Source organism: Delphinus delphis, chromosome X (genome assembly GCF_949987515.2).
Source record: "Delphinus delphis chromosome X, mDelDel1.2, whole genome shotgun sequence".
In the NCBI taxonomy this organism is placed as follows: Eukaryota; Metazoa; Chordata; class Mammalia; order Artiodactyla; family Delphinidae; genus Delphinus; species Delphinus delphis.
In genome coordinates this window covers 82,336,883-82,354,233 of record NC_082704.1, presented here as the reverse complement: position 1 = coordinate 82,354,233, position 17,351 = coordinate 82,336,883, and the positions used below count along the sequence as shown (strand labels likewise).

Genomic DNA, 17,351 nt, shown 5'->3' with positions numbered 1-17,351 from the left:
GCATTATTATCCTAATTTTACAAATGAGGAAACTTGGGCCAAGAGGTAAAAGACCTTGCCCAAGGCCACAGAGCTGGCAAAGTGACATTAGATCCCAGGTGTAAACACCAAAATCTGGGTTTCTTCTCCTGGCATCCTTGCAATATAATGTGGTGGGATAAGGGGACTGGCATCTCAACTCTGCCATTTACTAGTAATGAATCTCAGACAAGTTAGTCATACTCTCCATGCCTGTTTCCTCACCTGAAAAATGGAAATAATAATAGTACTTACCTCAGAGTTATTGGGAGTTAATATGTATAAAGTCTTTAGAACCATGCCTGGTACACAGTAAGCACTCAACAAATTTTAGTTATCATCACCATCTCCAGGTATACTGGCTGTATTCAGTTCATATTCAGTTCATGGGCTTTCACTCTTTCCAACTACCCCCAAACCCCCGCATACACGCCTGCCCCAACATTCCAGAATCTCTAAAGGGCAGAGCTTGGGTAGTAAAAAAAAAAAAAAAAAAAAAAAAATGGAGAAAATAGATTTCTGCTAGTTCCCTCCTCCCCATCTCTATAGAAACTCAAGAGTATGTAACCAGCATATGCAGATACTAGCAGGACAGGCCGGTCTAACTTCCAACTGTCCCTCCACCCCCCAATATGGTGTGACAGATGCTGCCAGATGTCATGCTAGCAGCTTAAACCTATTAGTCACTATAATCCAAATGGAATGTAATTAACTCTATAATTTTGAGCTATGCAATTTTAAGTTCAATCTCCTAAGCATGACTCACAAAGCCTTCTGTGATCTGGCCCCTGCTGACCTCTCCAACACCTCCGCCTTCCTCCTGACCCCATTTTTCTGCTCCAGACATTCAATACTTAGTTTGCAGAACATAGTATGCTCTCTCACACCTCTGCGCATGCTGTTCTCACTGCTTGGAACTCCTTTCTTCTGTCTACTGCCTGGTTGGCTAAATCCTACTCACTCTACAGGTCTCCAGTTCATCACTCCTTGGTCTATAAAACCTTTCTTCACGATTGTGAGCAGGTTCTTAGTTTCTATTACAATTTGTTGGGTTCCTCCCTTTTTGGTGTAATCATACCCCATAGTCCATAAAACACTTACGATCGCTGTCTGTACAAGACCTTTCCCTTTTCTCCTTTGGTTCAATCTGATTTCTACTCCTATTATCTTCCCTACAGTGAGCATGTACACCAAAGTGACATACAGACATACATACACACACATACATACACACACATACATACGTACATATATAACCTTAAAAATGCATATCCTTGTAAAATGTTGTTTTGTTTTTAAATTTATACAAATGTACAGTGTTATAAATTTATCCTATTACTGCCTGTAAATCTAGTTCTTGTCTGAACTGCTACACAGTATTCCATAGTCTGTATAGTCATCACATTTAACTTATACTTCTCTGCAGTGATGGCCGTCTACATTGCCACCAATGTCCCACTATTACAAATTATGCCAAGATGAACAACTTTGAATGTGTCTCTTTGTCACCCTGTGGCTAAGACCCTCTCTGGGATATAGACTCAGGAGTGGCTTTGCTAAGTCATTGGGCTCGTGTAGACTTATTTTCACCAAATACTGCTAGATTGTTTTAATTCGCATTTTCTCTAATTAGGAATGAGATGGAACATCAATTCACAGTTATTAGCCATTCGAGCTTCTCTCTCCATGAAATGCTAATACATCCTCTCTCCATTATTCTACTGGGTCTCTAGGTTTTTATTTTTCCTTTTGTTGATTTGCAGCTCCTTGAACATTTTCCTCTGTATTTTCTATCTACCTCAAGTACAGCATCATTCTGAAACTGCTGATCTACTTGTTTGTCTCCCTCATTACTCCAAAACTCCCTGAGGACAGGAACAGTCTCTGATTCAATTCTATATCCCTTGAGCCTGACTTGGGGGTAGGAGAGCAATGAACAGTTACTGTATGGGTGATGGGCTAGACGAACTGCTGACTGAAGCCCTGGGTCCAGGGGGTGACCTCCTTCAGAGAGACTGTGTCATGTTCATCTGTCTTATCCTCATCTCCCCACCCTCTCCAATACCTAGCACAGGACAACTGGGCACAAGTAGGTATTCAAACAAGGTTTGTTGAACAAATGAATAAACTAAAGTGGGAAAGAAAGGAGAAACTTGCTTTGTTCTTACTATTCTTCCAACCTAGAACTTTGGTCCTCCTCTCCCACATCACCCATCAGGACAATGACAATAATAAAAGCTAATATCTATTGGGAGTTCCCTGGTGGTCTAGTGGTTAGGATTCAGTGCTTTCACTGCCATGGCCCAAGTTCAATCCCTGGTTGGGAAACTGAGATCCTGCAAGCCACATGGCGCAACCAGAAAAAAAAAAAGCTAATACCTATTGCTCTTAGTAGGTGCAAAGTATCATGCTAAATACTTTATAAGGATTAAGCCCAACCTCTGATCCACCCCAACAATTCTATGTGATAGGTATCACAATTATCCCACTTGACGCATAAGGAAACTAGGGCTTAGAGAGGTCAAGTCACTGCCCAAGATAAATGAACCATGGAGCTGGGATTTTAACCCAGGTAAACCACGTTTAAAGCTGGTACTCTTAATCCCTATACTGTGCCACATGCTTCCATGATGTCCCTGTTAAGGCTGACCTACCATAAATGCCCATCGCTGTAAAAGCTGCTCCCTGCCTTACGATGGCATTTGACTTCCCAGATGTCAGGCTAGGGGCTCAAGGGCACCCCAGTCTCCCCTTCTAACCACACTTCCACCTACCGCTTCTTGGCGATTTCATTCTGCCGCTTCACCTTCTCTTCCTCAAACTCCCGGATGTTGCGCACACCAATCTCCCGACAAAACTCTTCAAATACCTCATCCTCTACCTGAGGGGAGAAGCAAGGGAGAGAAAAGGACCTCTGGGTCAGAGTGCTGCTTCCAGCCTCAGTCCTGCCCTGATGCACATGCTGGCATGGCTCATCCTCTACCAACCTGGTTCATCTTCTCCTTCAAGTCTTTCATTTCCCTCTCTCGACTCTGGATGATCCTCTTGATATCATTGATTCGAGGCCCAAAGTTGGCTAGCTCACTCTCCAGCTTGGACTTTTCCTGAAGGAAACAGGGTTGAGAGGACAAAAGAGACCAGGATCCTTGGAGAAAAAGAGCCACCCTGAGTATACTGGCCCCATGGACAAAAAGGGCTAACTCGCCACATGCTGAGAGAACCTGACTTAGCACTGCTGTTAAGGCTGCATCATCTCTCACTTGGACCATCACATGGCTTCCTCCCTGGTCTCTAGTCAGCCAACTTCAATCCAAAAGGCTGGGCACACAGTAAACATCATTACTTACAGGCCCACACTCCCTCATCAATAACCCCTGGGGCCAGATATGTTTTGGAATTCAGACTTTTTGATTTTAGAAAAATGATACATATACTACATATTACATAACACCTCCAGAGTTAGCTGGGGAAGCACCCATAATCAAACACATTAATATATCTATAAAAGTACCCCCACTCACAGGGACTGAAATATCTGTAGCTCACTTTGAAAACTTTCAGAAGAAACTCAAATATTTGTTGAATGAATTAGTTATGTTAATAGCACCTAACATTTACTGAACATTCACTGGCTATGAGGAATCACTCTAAATACTTCACATATATTAACTCATTCAATCTTTGTAAGGACCCTATAATTTTACCTCCCACTTTACAGATTAAGATGAAAAAATTGACACTGAGAGGTTTATTTTGTTTTTTTTCCTGTTTTGTTTTGTTTTTTGAGTATTTGCAATACATATGCTTGACAAAGATATTGTTTCTGGAATATATTTTTCAAAAAACTTACAAACCAATACAAAAATGAGCAAAAGATTTGAACAGATACAACACAGAGGTTTAGTAACTTGCCTAATGTCATACAGAGCCAAGATCTGAACCCCTGCTTGTCTGACTCTATGCTATGGCTGGTTCCCCAAAGCAGTTCCCCAAAGGAAGTGGGACAAGTTCCCCACCCCCAGAAAAACCTAGGCCAGGAATGTGAGGATGGCCTTTGGCAAACAGGGCTGAAGGCCAGGCCCCACCTGCAGATTCAGGGCCAGATGTCGTGTCTTGGTCTGTTCTAGGTCACTCTGTGAGTACTTGAGCCGCATCTGCAGTCCGTGGGCCTGAGACTGCACCTGACGTAGTTCTGCCTCTTTCCGCTTTGCCTTCATCTGCTCCTAAAGTGGACGAGAGGGGCTAGGTGGTAAGAAGGTGGCCAGCTGGCCTGGGCTTCGGACCCCCTTTCCTAGGGACAGCCCTGCCTATGGCTTACCTTCAGCTCTTCTGTCAACCGCTCTTTCTTCTCTTTCAACTTGTCTACTGCTTTCTCATCCCAGCGCCGGGCCTTGGCCTTCAGATCACTAGCCCCGCCAGAGATCACCCCTGACTTCTGGAACAGGGTCCCATCCAGTGCCACTGTCTACACACAGCAGGGAGAAGAGAGGAGAGGGGAGAAGCTAAACAGAGGAACTGCCAATACTAAGCCTGTCCAGCTCCAATATGGGCAAGGGAATCCATACCTTGTGGCGCTGGTGGCCTCCAAAGGCAATGCGGCGGGCATCCTCCACATTGTCACAGACAAGGGCATTGCCACAAGCGTACTGCAGGGCCTTTTTGATGTGAGGTGGCTCATAGCGAATAACGTCAATCACCAGCTTGGCCCCCTTCAGCTCCCGGAGTTTCTCATCTGTAGGTTTCACCTGTGAGAAGAAGCTCAGTTAAGTGGCAGAACACGGAGGGCTAGGAGGAGCAGCCCTCTCACACTGCCCTGACCCCATGACCACCAGCTTCACCTCCAGGTAATCAAGAGGCAAGAAGGTCTCAGGCTCCCCACGCTGCTCCTTGATATACTGAATACAGTCCCGGCCTGTCTTCTCTGAGTCCACGATAATGGCATCCATGTTCTTACCCAAAACCTTGGTTACTGCAATCTGATACTTCTTTTGTGTGGGTTGGCAGAGGTCAATGAGGCGGCCGTACTAGGGAAAGTCAGAAGAGAAAAGTGAAGCATGAGGCTTTTGGGAGCTGGCTTGGGAACCCCAATTCCCAGCTTGGAAGGGGGTGGGAGCAGGTCAGAATTTCTATCAGGAACACAGCCCCCACACTACGGAAGAAAAACCTACTCTGGCTTTAAAGCAACAACAACTTCAGGCAGTCATGTCTGAATCCAAAAATCATCTTTCTAAACCTCACTTTTACCATTTCGCAGACCACTGCCACCCCAGGCATTATGCCAGAGACCCTATATGCATTATATCAAATTCTCACAAACACCCAGCAAAGTAAATCTCTTTGTTCAGTTCACTTCCCCCATGTCTCCCAAATCAACCATGGTTCCCTAAGAACTATCAGATAAAGGGTAAGATCTTTAAGGGCAGTGACTGAGCCTAACTCCTCCTTATCAACTCCCCAGCAGTGTCTATAGGAAAGATCAGGAAATAGTTGTGGAACTCAATTAAGTTGAACCCAGGGATGGAATTACAGCAATAGAGGAATAATATTTAGGGAATCTGGGGACTCAGGATTTGGTTTAAGAGGCCAAGAGATCTGATAAAGCCTAGTGAATGAGCTGGTTGTTACATGCCAAAGAAGCTCATACTGAAGCCTGCACAGAGCTACTTCCTGGGAGCTAATTCCTGCCCTGTGGCCCCTTCCCTTCCCAAAGCCCTCTCCAGTTTCCCCACCTCCCACAAAGGAGTGGACACAAGCAAGACAAAACTTTCAGGAAGATACAACTGGTGTGATGCAAAGAACACGAGGTTAAGAATCAGAACAAGTTGGGTCTGAACTGCAGTTTTTTTTTCTTTTTTTAAATTTTATTTAGTTTGGCTGTGTTGGGTCTTCATTGCTGCACGCAGGGTTTCTCTAGCTGTGGTGAGCGAGGACTACTCTTCGTTGCGGCGCACGGGCTTCTCACTGCGGTGGCTTCTTTTGTTGCGGACGGGCTCAAAGCACGCGGGCTTCAGGAGTTGTGGCGCTCGGGCTCTAGAGCGCAGGCTCAGTAGTTGTGGCGCACGGGCTTAGTTGCTCTGAGGCATGTGGGATCTTCCTGGACCAGAGATCGAACCTGTGTCCCCTGCACTGGCAGGCGGATTCTTAACCACTGCCCCACCAGGGAAGTCCCTGAATTGCAGTTCTTATACTTACAAGCTATGCTGTTTTGAGCAAGTCATTTAACCTCCCTGACCCTCAGTTTCCCTAGCTGTAAAAATGGGATTAGCAATCCTGTCCTCACAGGGCTGCTGTGAAAATTATCTGACAGTGAGTGTGAAAGTAAGTGCTCAGGAAATGAGTTCCCTCTCCACTCTTACCACAGAGCCAGGGTACAGGCGCTTGATGCTTTCCATAATTTCTGCCTTACGCTGTTGGCGGCTGCTCTCCTGGCGGTCAATGCGTGCATCCCCCAGCTGCTCCATCACCTGGTTCAGCTCCTTATTGATCTCATCAATTCGCCGCTTGGCCATCTCCACCTCCTCTGTCAGCTCCCCCTCTAGCTTCTTCTGCTCCTCGAGGGACTGCCTACAAAGTAAGGAAACACAAGGGTTACCCTGGCTGGCCAGAAAATATTCCTGGCCGAGAGGGACTCTGTGGGTCCTGCCTGGAGAGAGGTAGGACAGGAAGGGTTCACAAGAACAGGCCTGGAAGTAAGAGGGAAGGTTACAAGGCCACATACTTGCTAGTTGTGATGTATTCCTCCAGTTTCTCAATCCGCTTCTGATTCTCTTCAATCTCCCTCAGCTTTTGCTTGATCTTGGCCTGGGAGAAAGACAAATACACTACATCACCATAGGCTGAGTAAGTTAACTCCAAGACCATGGGGCCCTGGCTCATCCCCCTCCCCATGTGCCTGCTCATCCAAGAGCCCAACAGTCACGGACAATGGGTCACTAGTGCAGGAGGCCCATTAAAAAGCAGACACACAGGGACTTCCCTGGTGGTGCAGTGGATAGGAATCCGTCTGCCAAACAGGGAACATGGGTTCGATCCCTGGTCCGGGAAGATCCCACATGCCGCAGAGCAACTAAGCCCATGAGCCACAACTACTGAAGCCCGAGCACCCTAGTGCTCGTGCTCCGCAACAAGAGAAGCCATCGCAAGGAGAAGCTGGCATACCGCAACAAAGAGTAGCTCCCATTCGCCACAAAATGAGAAAGCCCGCACGGCAGCAATGAAGATGCATCGCAGCCAAAAATAAATCAAATTAAATCTTAAAAAAAAAAAAGCAGACACACAGATGGTGTTCAATGTGGCTCTGCTAACTGATGGGGTCACCCTGGGCCCTATGAAACCCTCTCATAGGTGTTCTACCCAGCCTGGGCTAACTTCCTCACCAATCAAGACAGGCTCAAACCAAAAAAGTGTGGGCTAGACTGCCCAGGTTCACGTCCCAGTTCTGCCACTTAATAACCTTAGGCAAATTACTTCACCTCTGTGCTGTACTTTCCTCATTTGGAAAATGAGGAATTAAATGACTGCATACATGTAAAAAACAGTGTCTAGCACACAGTGTTTGCTAGATGTTAGCTATTGTCATTACTGTTAAGCCATCATTACTTCCTTTTCTCTGGACCATCATTCCTAATCTTGTACAGCATGCCCACCTCTGTCTCTACTTTCTTCCGCTCTTCCAGATCCAGCCGGTCCTGGTCGGCCTTCTGGTCTCGATTGAACTTCTCAAGCTCCTGCGCCAGGGTAGCTGCTCTCTTGCTGGCTTCTTCTTTCAACCGGTGGTATTTCTTCACCTGTGTCAGGGACAGGGAAAGAGGACAGGGATGACCAAGTCAGTCCATGTCAGCCCAGCGATCTCTCTACTCCCGCCCCCCCAACCCCCGCCCAAGAGCTTACCTGATTCTCCTCCAGGGTCAAATCTCTGCCCTGACTCTGACTCTCCTCTTCCATCCGTTCCTCAAACTCCTGCCGGGCTTTCTCCACTGACAGCATCTCCTTTTCCAGCTCATCCATGTCACCTTTACGCTTCTTGTAATGCTTCTGAGCATTCTGTAGGGACTTCTTGGCTGCTTCCAGCTTCTTGATTTTGTGGGAGGTATTCTCCTTGGCTTTGATGTACTGAGGCCGCTTCTGGTTCAGCTCTGAGTCCTTCTCCCTTTTGCCAGAGGGGAGGGGGAAACCAGTTAGCACTGTGGGAGAAGGGAGGGTTCCAAGGCTTTTTAATCCAAAGGGGGCCTAAACTCCAAGCCTCAGGGAAGTGCCTAAAAGAACAAGGGCCTGATGCCCCACAGATCCTCAAAACAGGGGCTATTCCCTAGAAATGCATTCCAGCCACTCTATAAGGTAAAGCTACCACCCCTGCCTCAACCCTAGCCAGGCCAGGGCCCTCAGTAACAACTCCCAAGAGTAACCTGTGTTCACGTAATCTGACTTAACCTTTTCAAATTTCTGTCCTTTAAACTTCAAGCTCCAGTTTTCCTCTTCTAGGAAGAGACTACCAGCCACGAGTGGCTTCCCATCACTTCCTCTCACTTGGCAAAGCCACCACCCCTTTCAAGTTCTCATCTTCTGAGTACCTATCTACCCGGAGTCTGAGTACTTAAATACTCTATTTGTCTAAAATGCAAGTCAACAAATGTGTCTGATTCTAGCCAAAGCAAGTCAAGGGGAAGATAGAGAAACTAGTACAGGCACTGGGCTCTGGGCTCAGAGGAGCCCAAGGAAACAACACAGCCTCTTGGCTTTCCACATGTCACATGCCCAGGCCTGCCACTTACTTGATCTCCTTCTCAATCTGCTGCTGTTCCCGCATCATTTTGCCCAGCTCCTTCTTCTTCTCCTTCAGCTCATCCTCTACCTTGTCCATCCGCTTCTTGTCCTTCTCGATCTCCTTGTTCTTAGAGGCCAGTTCTTTGTTGAGTTTCTCGATTTCCACTTCATTATGATAAAGTTTGAAAAGTTGCAACTGTACCTGAGCTCGCACCACCTCATCCTTCAGGCGCTGGTAGCGGTCAGCCTGCGCAAATAGGGGTGTGGAGGCAGGGGTGCATCAGTAAGGCACTGGCTTCAATCTGGCCTCTCAGAGCCCAGAGGCAACCTGGCCACCTACCTCTTCTTTTTCTTGTTTGGCCTCCTTGCGTTCAGCTGCGATGTTTTTTTTGCGATGGTAATTAAACTGCGTGTCCTCTTCAGCTTTCACCATTTCCTTTTTTCGCTTGTCATATTCCTGGGCCAGCTCCCCAGAGCGACTGATCTCTTCAAAAAGAGCTGTCCTCTCTTTGGGGTTCTTCATGGCAATAGATTCCACAGCGCCCTAGTAAAGGTCAAAACACTCTCCCCACTTAGACCCTAGCCAGCCCAGTTCCCGCTACCCACTCCGACTCAATCATTCAGAAAAAGTTCACTGATCCCTTCCCCACACTGGGTGCCACATTTCACCATTGAGCTTTGAGGACATATTCCCTGCCTTTTGAGGTACATGGGGAACAGAAGAGATAGAAGCAGAGACAACACCGTGTGTTACGTGCAGTGACAGCAGTAGCACAGAAAAAGAACTAAATGAAGCTTGAGTGTAGGAGACTGGTAGGGGTACCTATGTAGGAAGGTTTCCCAAAGGTGACATCTAAGATGAGTTTGGAAGATGAGGAAGAAACTAACCAAGAAAGTAAGAGAGGGGGCTTCCCTGGTGGCGCAGTGGTTGAGAGTCCGCCTGCCAATGCAGAGGACACGGGTTCAGGCACTGGTCTGGGAGGATCCCACATGCCGCGGAGCAGCTAGGCCCATGAGCCACAAGTACTGAGCCTGCGCGTCTGGAGCCTGTGCTCCGCAACGAGAGGCCGCAATGGTGAGAGGCCGCAATGGTGAGAGGCCCGCGCACCGCGATGAAGAGCGGCCCCCGCTCGCTGCAACTAGAGAAAGCCCTCGCACAGAAACGAAGACCCAACACAGCCAAAAATAAATAAATAAATTTATAAAAAAAAGAAAGTAAGAGAGATGAGGTTATTTCACGTAGAGGAAAATTAATATTGCAAAGGCCTGCAGGCTAAAGAAAGCAGGTGAATTTGGGGAACTGTAAAAGCCTTAATTAGGCTGGAGGGCAGGGCTAGAAGGGAAGAGTAATGGCATATGAGGCTAGTGAGGTAAGCAAGAACCAAAGGGTGGTGTTTCATGAATGACAGGAGTTGGATTTCATGCTAAGGCAATGGTTCTCAAACTTTAGTGTGCATCATAATAACCTGGAGAGCCTGGGAAAACACAAATTGCTGGGCCCCACCCCATAGTCTCTGCCCCTATAGGTCTGGGGTAGGGCCTGAGAATGTGCATTTCTAACATGTCCCCAGTTGATGCCGATCTGGAGACTACAATTTGAGAACTGCCATCAGAAGGCAATGAGAAATCACTGAAATGTTTTAAGGAGAGGAGGGAAAGAAACATATTTGTGCTCCCATAAGATGATCCTGGCCTAGGGGATGAACAGGAAGGGGCAAGACTGGAGTCGGGAAGCACAGTGAGGAAGCTGTTACATTAGTTCAGGGGAGAGATGATGAAGCCAGAGATGGAGCAGGTCCAGTGGGGAATAGAACAAAAAGCAGGTAGCCAATAATTGTTAAAAATGCCCACCTGGAAGACGAGGAAGTTACGAGCTTTGATAAGAATGCCCAACTTCTCTAATTCCTCACTGTACTCATGTAGCTGGACCACTTTGTTGTTGATCTTGTACTCAGAGGAACCCCCTACAAGACAATGCATGAGTCAGCCGAGGGTTAGGCCTCCCTCCTACCCCAACAAACTAGTCTAGCCACCCCCCGATGCCCGTGGACCCAAGGAGAACCTCTGGCCAGCCTCACCTACCAACAATGACACGGGCAAAGGTGCGGTCCTCAGCACCCTCCTCAGAGTAGACCATGCTGACAAAGGCCCGGTTGGCAGCTGGCTTGCCCACAGGAGCTCCATGGATCAGGTCCCTCAGGGTCTTTACCCGCAGGTTGCTGGTTTTCTCACCCAACACAAAGCTGATGGCATCCATGAGATTTGACTTACCTAAGGGAGGACAGGACAAAGTAGAGGAGGGGAAGTCAGGAAGAAGGGGAGAGGAAAAGGAATAAAGGAGACATTGACAAGAACATAAATGTTCCCTAATCACTCAGTGCACAGACTAACAGGAGGACAAAATACTGCTTTGCCCCTGTAAAGGCTAGGCCTGACCAAAGCCCTGGATCAAAGGCTTAGAAAAACAGCTCCTTTGCAGTTACCACTTACAGCAGCCAAAAACTAGAACCCCATCTAAGGAAATGGTATATTCACAGAATAAATCATTCTACAACTTTTTTTTTTTTTTTTGGCCATGCCGTGCAGCCTGTGGGATCTTAGTTCCCCAACCAGGGATCGAACCCACGCCCCCTGCATTGGAAGTGTGGAGTATTAGCCAGGGAAGTCCCTCTACAACCTTTGATGACATGGGAAAATACCCACAACAGGAGAAACAAGCATGATACAAAACTCAACATAGTTTGATCTCAACCAAGTTTAAAAAAAAAAACACACAAAACAAAAAAACACACAGGGGCTGAGGGAAGGGGGAAAATGCAGAGCTGTTATTTGATGAGCATAGTCTCAGTTTTGCAAGATGAAAAAGTTCAGAAGATTGGATGCACAAAAATATGAATATATTTAACACTACTGAACTGTACACTCAAAAATGGTTAAAATGGTAAATTTTATGTTATGTGTATTTTAACATAATTTTTTTTAAAAAGGCATATTCCTATAGTGATACATGAAGCAGACAGCATCACCTATGAAGTATCTTACCAAAAATATTTGACCTGAATCTAAACAAACGTTTAGACCTACCTTCCAGTTTATAAGAAATACAGTAGTTAGAGAAACATGGTAAATGACACCATGAAGAAACCTTAAGACAAACACAGAATGTGGGATATTCTACAAGACAACTGGTCTGGTCTTTTTGAAAAGTCAATGTCTTTTAGGGAGAACCATTCCAGGATACAGAGATTACTGAGACAAGCAAAGGCAGCACACAAACTTTGATTGGATTCTGGTTCCAAAAAAATCCCAAAAAGACATTTTGGGGAGCAATTTGGGAAGCTTGAATATAAACTGGATAACTGATGACATGAGGAAATTAATTCTCTCAGGTATGATAATGGTATACTGGTAAACAGGAGAAGAGTGAACTTAGTAGATGAATGCTGAATCCTTTAGGGGTAAAACGTCATTATGTCTGCAATTTACTTTCAAATGATTAAGTAAAACACAGGTGTAAGTTTGAAAAGTTTCATAATCAAAACTTGGGGGGACTTCCCTGGTGGTCCAGTGGTTAAGAATCCGTCTTGCAATGCAGGGGATGCCAGTTTGATCCCTGGTAGGGGAACTAAGATCCCACATGCCGCGGGCAACTAAGCCCGCATGCCACAACTAGAGAGCCCACGCACTGCAACTAATGAGCCCACACGCCTCAACTAGAGAGAAGCCCACACACCACAACGAAGAGCCTGCACACTGCAACGAAAGATCCTGCATGCCACAACTAAGACCCAATGCAGCCAAAAAATAAAAATAAAAAACTTGGGGAGAGGGAAAGGCATAAAAATATAAACAGTATAACAGTGATCATTTCTGGGAAAGAAAATAGGTAACAAGTCAGGGAAGGGAGAGAATCTTCTTTTTTACTGTACATCCTTTGGAATTTTCTGAATTTTATACCATGTGCATATATTCACTATTCAAATAAATAAGGTTTTTAACATTAAACATGATTATCTTTTCAGTAGTGGAGTCACAGTTTTTACCTTCTCTATTTTAGACTCAGAAAAAAATATATTAAAAAAAATTTAGACTGGGGTTGGGGTTAGGGAATAGTTTAATCTCTATAAATTCTATCTCAAGATTCCCCCCAACATGCTATCTGACCTTGAACTGAGGACCTGATTTCTAAAACCCTTCTACCCAACTATAAAAATGGCAGCCCAGGTCCTTCCACAGAGGCAGTACAAGACAGTGATTAAGAGCTTGGGTTCTAGGGGCTTCCCTGGTGGCGCAGTGGTTGAGAATCTGCCTGCCAATGCAGGGGACACGGGTTCGAGCCCTGGTCTGGGAAGATCCCACATGCCGCGGAGCAACTAGGCCCGTGAGCCACAACTACTGAGCCTGTGCGTCTGGAGCTTGTGCTCCACAACAAGAGAGGCCCGCGCACCGTGATTAAGAGTGGCCCCCGCTCGCCACAACTAGAGAAAGCCCACGCACAGAAACGAAGACCCAACACAGCCAAAAATAAATAAATAAATAAATAAAATTAAAAAAAAAAAAAGAGCTTGGGTTCTAGTCCAACAGACCAGGTTCTAATCTTAGTTTCACCACTTCTTAGCTGACCTTCCTTTCCCTCACCTGGAAAATCTGAAAAACCAAGACTCATGGGTAAAAGCATCTAAAACAATGGTTGGCACATAGTTCTCTGTGGGAGTGGCAGGAGCACAGGTATGACAGGCACAGGTTCTGATCCTGGCTCTGAGAATCAAGTGTGCAAGTGATCACAACTCTTTGTGCCTGGGTCTTCTCATCTATAAAACAAAGATAATGGTATCTCCCTCCTAGGGTCACTGTGAGAATTTAAATGTAAAGTGTCCTAATAAATAAAGTACTTGCCACACAGTGAATGCTCAATAAATGGCAATCCTATCCTAACCAGGTCTGGACTCTTAGCTTAGTCTCCCTCATCACAGCAGGACTAGCACATCATGCTGACCAGGAGTCAGCCTTTTAGGCACCCATTTCCAACTTTTGGGCTTCTCCCATGCTCTCCAAGGATGGCAAGAACATCTCACAACCAAAGGCCTCCCTACTCACAATCATTCAATATTGTAAACATTTTTATAACAAGCATTATGACCTGAACAACGATATAATGTTTCAAGGAATGTCTTCTTTGGGGCACTCCATAGACCAGTGATGAAGATACAAAACAGAATAAACGTTAACATGTAGCAAGTGTCTACTATGTGGCAGAGAGAAATTCACTGAGGGGAACCAAAGAATGCTTTGTGGAGCTGGGCACTGAAGAATGGGGTCGGATGTAAGCCTGACATCTACTCGAAGAATGAGGAAGAAGGCGGTCTCTTCCCCCTCCCCCACTTTTTTTTGATTATAAAAATGTAGCTCAACTTAATCCTTGGAGCAGAGCTCCCTCACCTTCCCACTTGTATCCCTCACAAGCATCCTATAAATCTACTTCTTGCCTGTCAAAAAAAAAAAACACAGGGTACGGGAGGGCCAGTCAGACCAAGGGCCTTTTCGGAATACCTGGGTATACAAATTTACCCATGTTGAGGAGACTGAATGCCAAGAGGTGCATCTCAGCTCTTTCCACAGGGGCCACCACACCAAAATCCTAAGAAACTGCAGTGGAACCCCAAGCATTAGCCGTCTAGGCCAGTAGTTCTCAAATGAGGTGGGAGAGGGTGGAGTGATTTTGCCCCTCCCCCCTGGGGACATCTGGTAATATCTGTAGACATTTTTTTTTTTTTTTTTGCGGTACGCAGGCCTCTCACTGTTGTGGCCTCTCCCGTTGCGGAGCACAGGCTAGGGACGCGCAGGCTCAGCGGCCATGGCTCATGGGCCTAGCCGCTCCGCAGCATGTGGGATCTTCCCGGACCGGGGGCACGAACCGGTCTCCCCTGCATCAGCAGGTGTACTCTCAACCACTGCGCCACCAGGGAAGCCCTGTAGACATTTTTGATTGTCACACCTGAAGGGGGTGGGGGTGGGGTTGCTACTGTCACCTAGTGGGTAAAAGCCAAGGATGCCACTAAACATCCTACACCTTACAATGCCACTAAACATCCTAGTGGGTAAAAGCCAAGGATGCTACTAAACATCCTACAAGCACGGACCCCACAGCAAAGCATTATCTCACTGGAAATGTCAACAGTGCTGCTGTTGAGAAACCCTGCTTAAAAGAGAGCCATATCTAGGCAAGACTCCAGGGAAGGTCATCAGTTACAGCTACTTCAGCAAGAGCAGCCCCTCAGGCTAGAAAGTGATTTCGCTGGAACACCTCTGAGGTGAAGGAACACAGCAGGATTCCAAACAGACCTCTAATGTCCGTAGATGGGAGGACTCCATGGTGTATAATTTAGAGATGGGGAATTTAGATATGAAATAGAGGCCTTATCTGACTACCCTTTCTTTCCTCCTTTCCTTCCTTTTTCTTTCTTTTTATTTTTTCTCCCAGTTTTAACAAGATATAACTGACATACAACACTGTATTACTTTCAGGTGTACAACATGATTCTGTATTTGTATATATTGCAAAATGGTTGCCACAATAAGTTTAGTTAGCATCCATCACCTCACAGTTAATTTTTTTCTTGTGACTTTTTTAAGCTCTACTTTAAAACATACAAAATATACAATACAGTATTGTTAACTAATGACCACTCTTCCTAAAAAGCCATCCAAGTCACTCTATCACATCACTGTATCACATCAATCCTGCACAGCACTTATCACAGCCGAAAAATAACTTATTTCCTCCTTTATTATCGTCTTTCCCCTCTGGAATGTAAGTTCTCCGAAAGCATGGCTTATTCTGTTCTCCGCTGTTTCCACAGCACCTTGACTGAATAACTCCTTATAAAGCTGTAAGCATTCAATAAATTTGACGAGCGAATGAGTTCTGACTTTTGATGGTTTCAGTGGTAAGAAAGGCATGCCTCGAATTCGAGGCATCCCGACCTCTCAGTTGAGGCCGGGGAGTCGAGACCCCAAGCACTCCGGAGACGCGAGCACGGAGTCCGAAATTCAAAAGTGCCGCCTCCAGAGAAGAGTTTTTAAAAGAAAGAAAAAAAAAAGGAATTGGAGTGTACCAACGCGAGGCGGGAGGGGGCACTGGGATGAAGCAGAAGTACACCGTTTGGCCCGGAAGCTACGGGAGGGCCACGAGCGGTCCTACATCTGCCGGGGGGTTCAAACAATGCGTGGAGGCCGGATGCAGCTGCTCCGGGGAGGAACTGCGTGGCCAGCGACTGGCAGCCGGCTCCGGACGCGCCACTTTTGGCTGCAGGGGGCAGTGGGCGGGGTAACGTACACTTCGGCCCGTACCACTCGGGCCGGGAAGGGGGTCGCACAAAGAGCGGGCAACTGACACCTGGGGAAGAGGTTCGCGTCAGAGCACCCGAGCGGGAAAAGCGGGTCCAGGTCGAACCCCTCAGGAGGGCAAGGAACCTGTTAGGGTTCGCGACATTTCAGGCTGCACAGGCTGGTTTGTACTACTGTGCAGCCGGATAGGGGAGTCCAGGCTGGGACGTTAAGCAGGGCCGCAGCCGGGTTTATCTCACCAGAGCCATTGGGTCCAATGATGGCGGTGAACCTCTGAAATGGTCCGATAATCTGCCGACCCTTGTACGACTTAAAGTTCTCGATCTCAATCAGCTTCAGGAAACCCATGACCGTGGCGGCGCCGGCGGCTGTTAGAAAGGCCGCGCCGTACGCCCGCGAACTGGGATAGCCCGCGCGGGAAACACCGCAGTGCAGGCCGGGCGGACGGCAAACCTCGCGATAATAAGTCCAGGCCTAACGGGATTTTCGGCTTCCGGCGCGGGCGGGGCCTTCGGGCTGACGTGGAGGTTTTCTAGATCCGTTGCCAGGGCGCGAGGTTACGACAGGCGTTTGGGCTCCTCCCCACTTTCTCGTCGCACGGCAACGCAAACCGCCGCTACACCCAACATAGTCTTGGAGGAGGCAGGCGGGGCCGGGAGGAATCTGCAGCTGTTGGGATGAGGGAAACCTGAAGGAGCAGATCCTTGCGGAGACAAGCCAGGAGTCACAGCAGGATTATGCCCTCCAGGGCAAGAGGAAGGTGGGAGCTCGGCTGCGGCTTTTGCCTGGCCGGCGGGAAGGCTCAAACAAGAACGGGGTCGGGAATTGGAAGGACCCCAGGGAGCGGAGGGCTGTACAAGAAGGAGGGGCCAGCGGGAGGATTCCGTGTTAGAGTTCAGATCTTGCTGAGAGTGGAGTAGGGTTGGAAGTGGAGTGGGGTGGGGTTATAGGTGGGATGGGGTGTGAAGGGGGATGGGGCGTGGATGGAGATGAGGATACTCTGGAGCGACTGGGATACGGGCTGGGGAAAACTATGGCCAGAGGTACTGTCCCTATCCCCCGCCTCCCTCCTGTTTCTCCAAGCAGAGTTCAGAGACTGCCGCTATAGCTGCTATAGTCTTGGACCTGATGCTAGACCCAACCTGGAGCTTCAAAATTGGGACTCCTTGCTGAGAAAGATATTTTGTGTGAACCCCTGGGAGTCAGGGTCCCTAAGCCAATGC

General features: G+C 47.2%; 1 protein-coding gene across 1 annotated transcript in view; it reads right to left on the bottom strand.

The window, feature by feature from the left end:
* Positions 1-16,545, bottom strand: part of SMC1A (structural maintenance of chromosomes 1A) — a 33,932-nt gene extending 17,387 nt beyond the window's left edge. Inside the window, exons 1-15 of the mRNA XM_060002702.1 lie at positions 16,368-16,545; positions 10,864-11,052; positions 10,633-10,745; positions 9,122-9,325; positions 8,790-9,028; positions 7,909-8,167; positions 7,665-7,805; positions 6,737-6,819; positions 6,375-6,582; positions 4,857-5,042; positions 4,584-4,763; positions 4,337-4,483; positions 4,104-4,241; positions 3,006-3,122; positions 2,793-2,899 (exon numbers count right to left, since the gene is read on the bottom strand). Of these exons, the coding sequence (XP_059858685.1) occupies positions 2,793-2,899; positions 3,006-3,122; positions 4,104-4,241; positions 4,337-4,483; positions 4,584-4,763; positions 4,857-5,042; positions 6,375-6,582; positions 6,737-6,819; positions 7,665-7,805; positions 7,909-8,167; positions 8,790-9,028; positions 9,122-9,325; positions 10,633-10,745; positions 10,864-11,052; positions 16,368-16,476 (2,420 nt within the window). The 5' untranslated portion in view covers positions 16,477-16,545. The remainder of the gene's footprint in view (positions 1-2,792; positions 2,900-3,005; positions 3,123-4,103; positions 4,242-4,336; positions 4,484-4,583; positions 4,764-4,856; positions 5,043-6,374; positions 6,583-6,736; positions 6,820-7,664; positions 7,806-7,908; positions 8,168-8,789; positions 9,029-9,121; positions 9,326-10,632; positions 10,746-10,863; positions 11,053-16,367) is intronic.
* Positions 16,546-17,351: the final 806 nt, after the last annotated feature.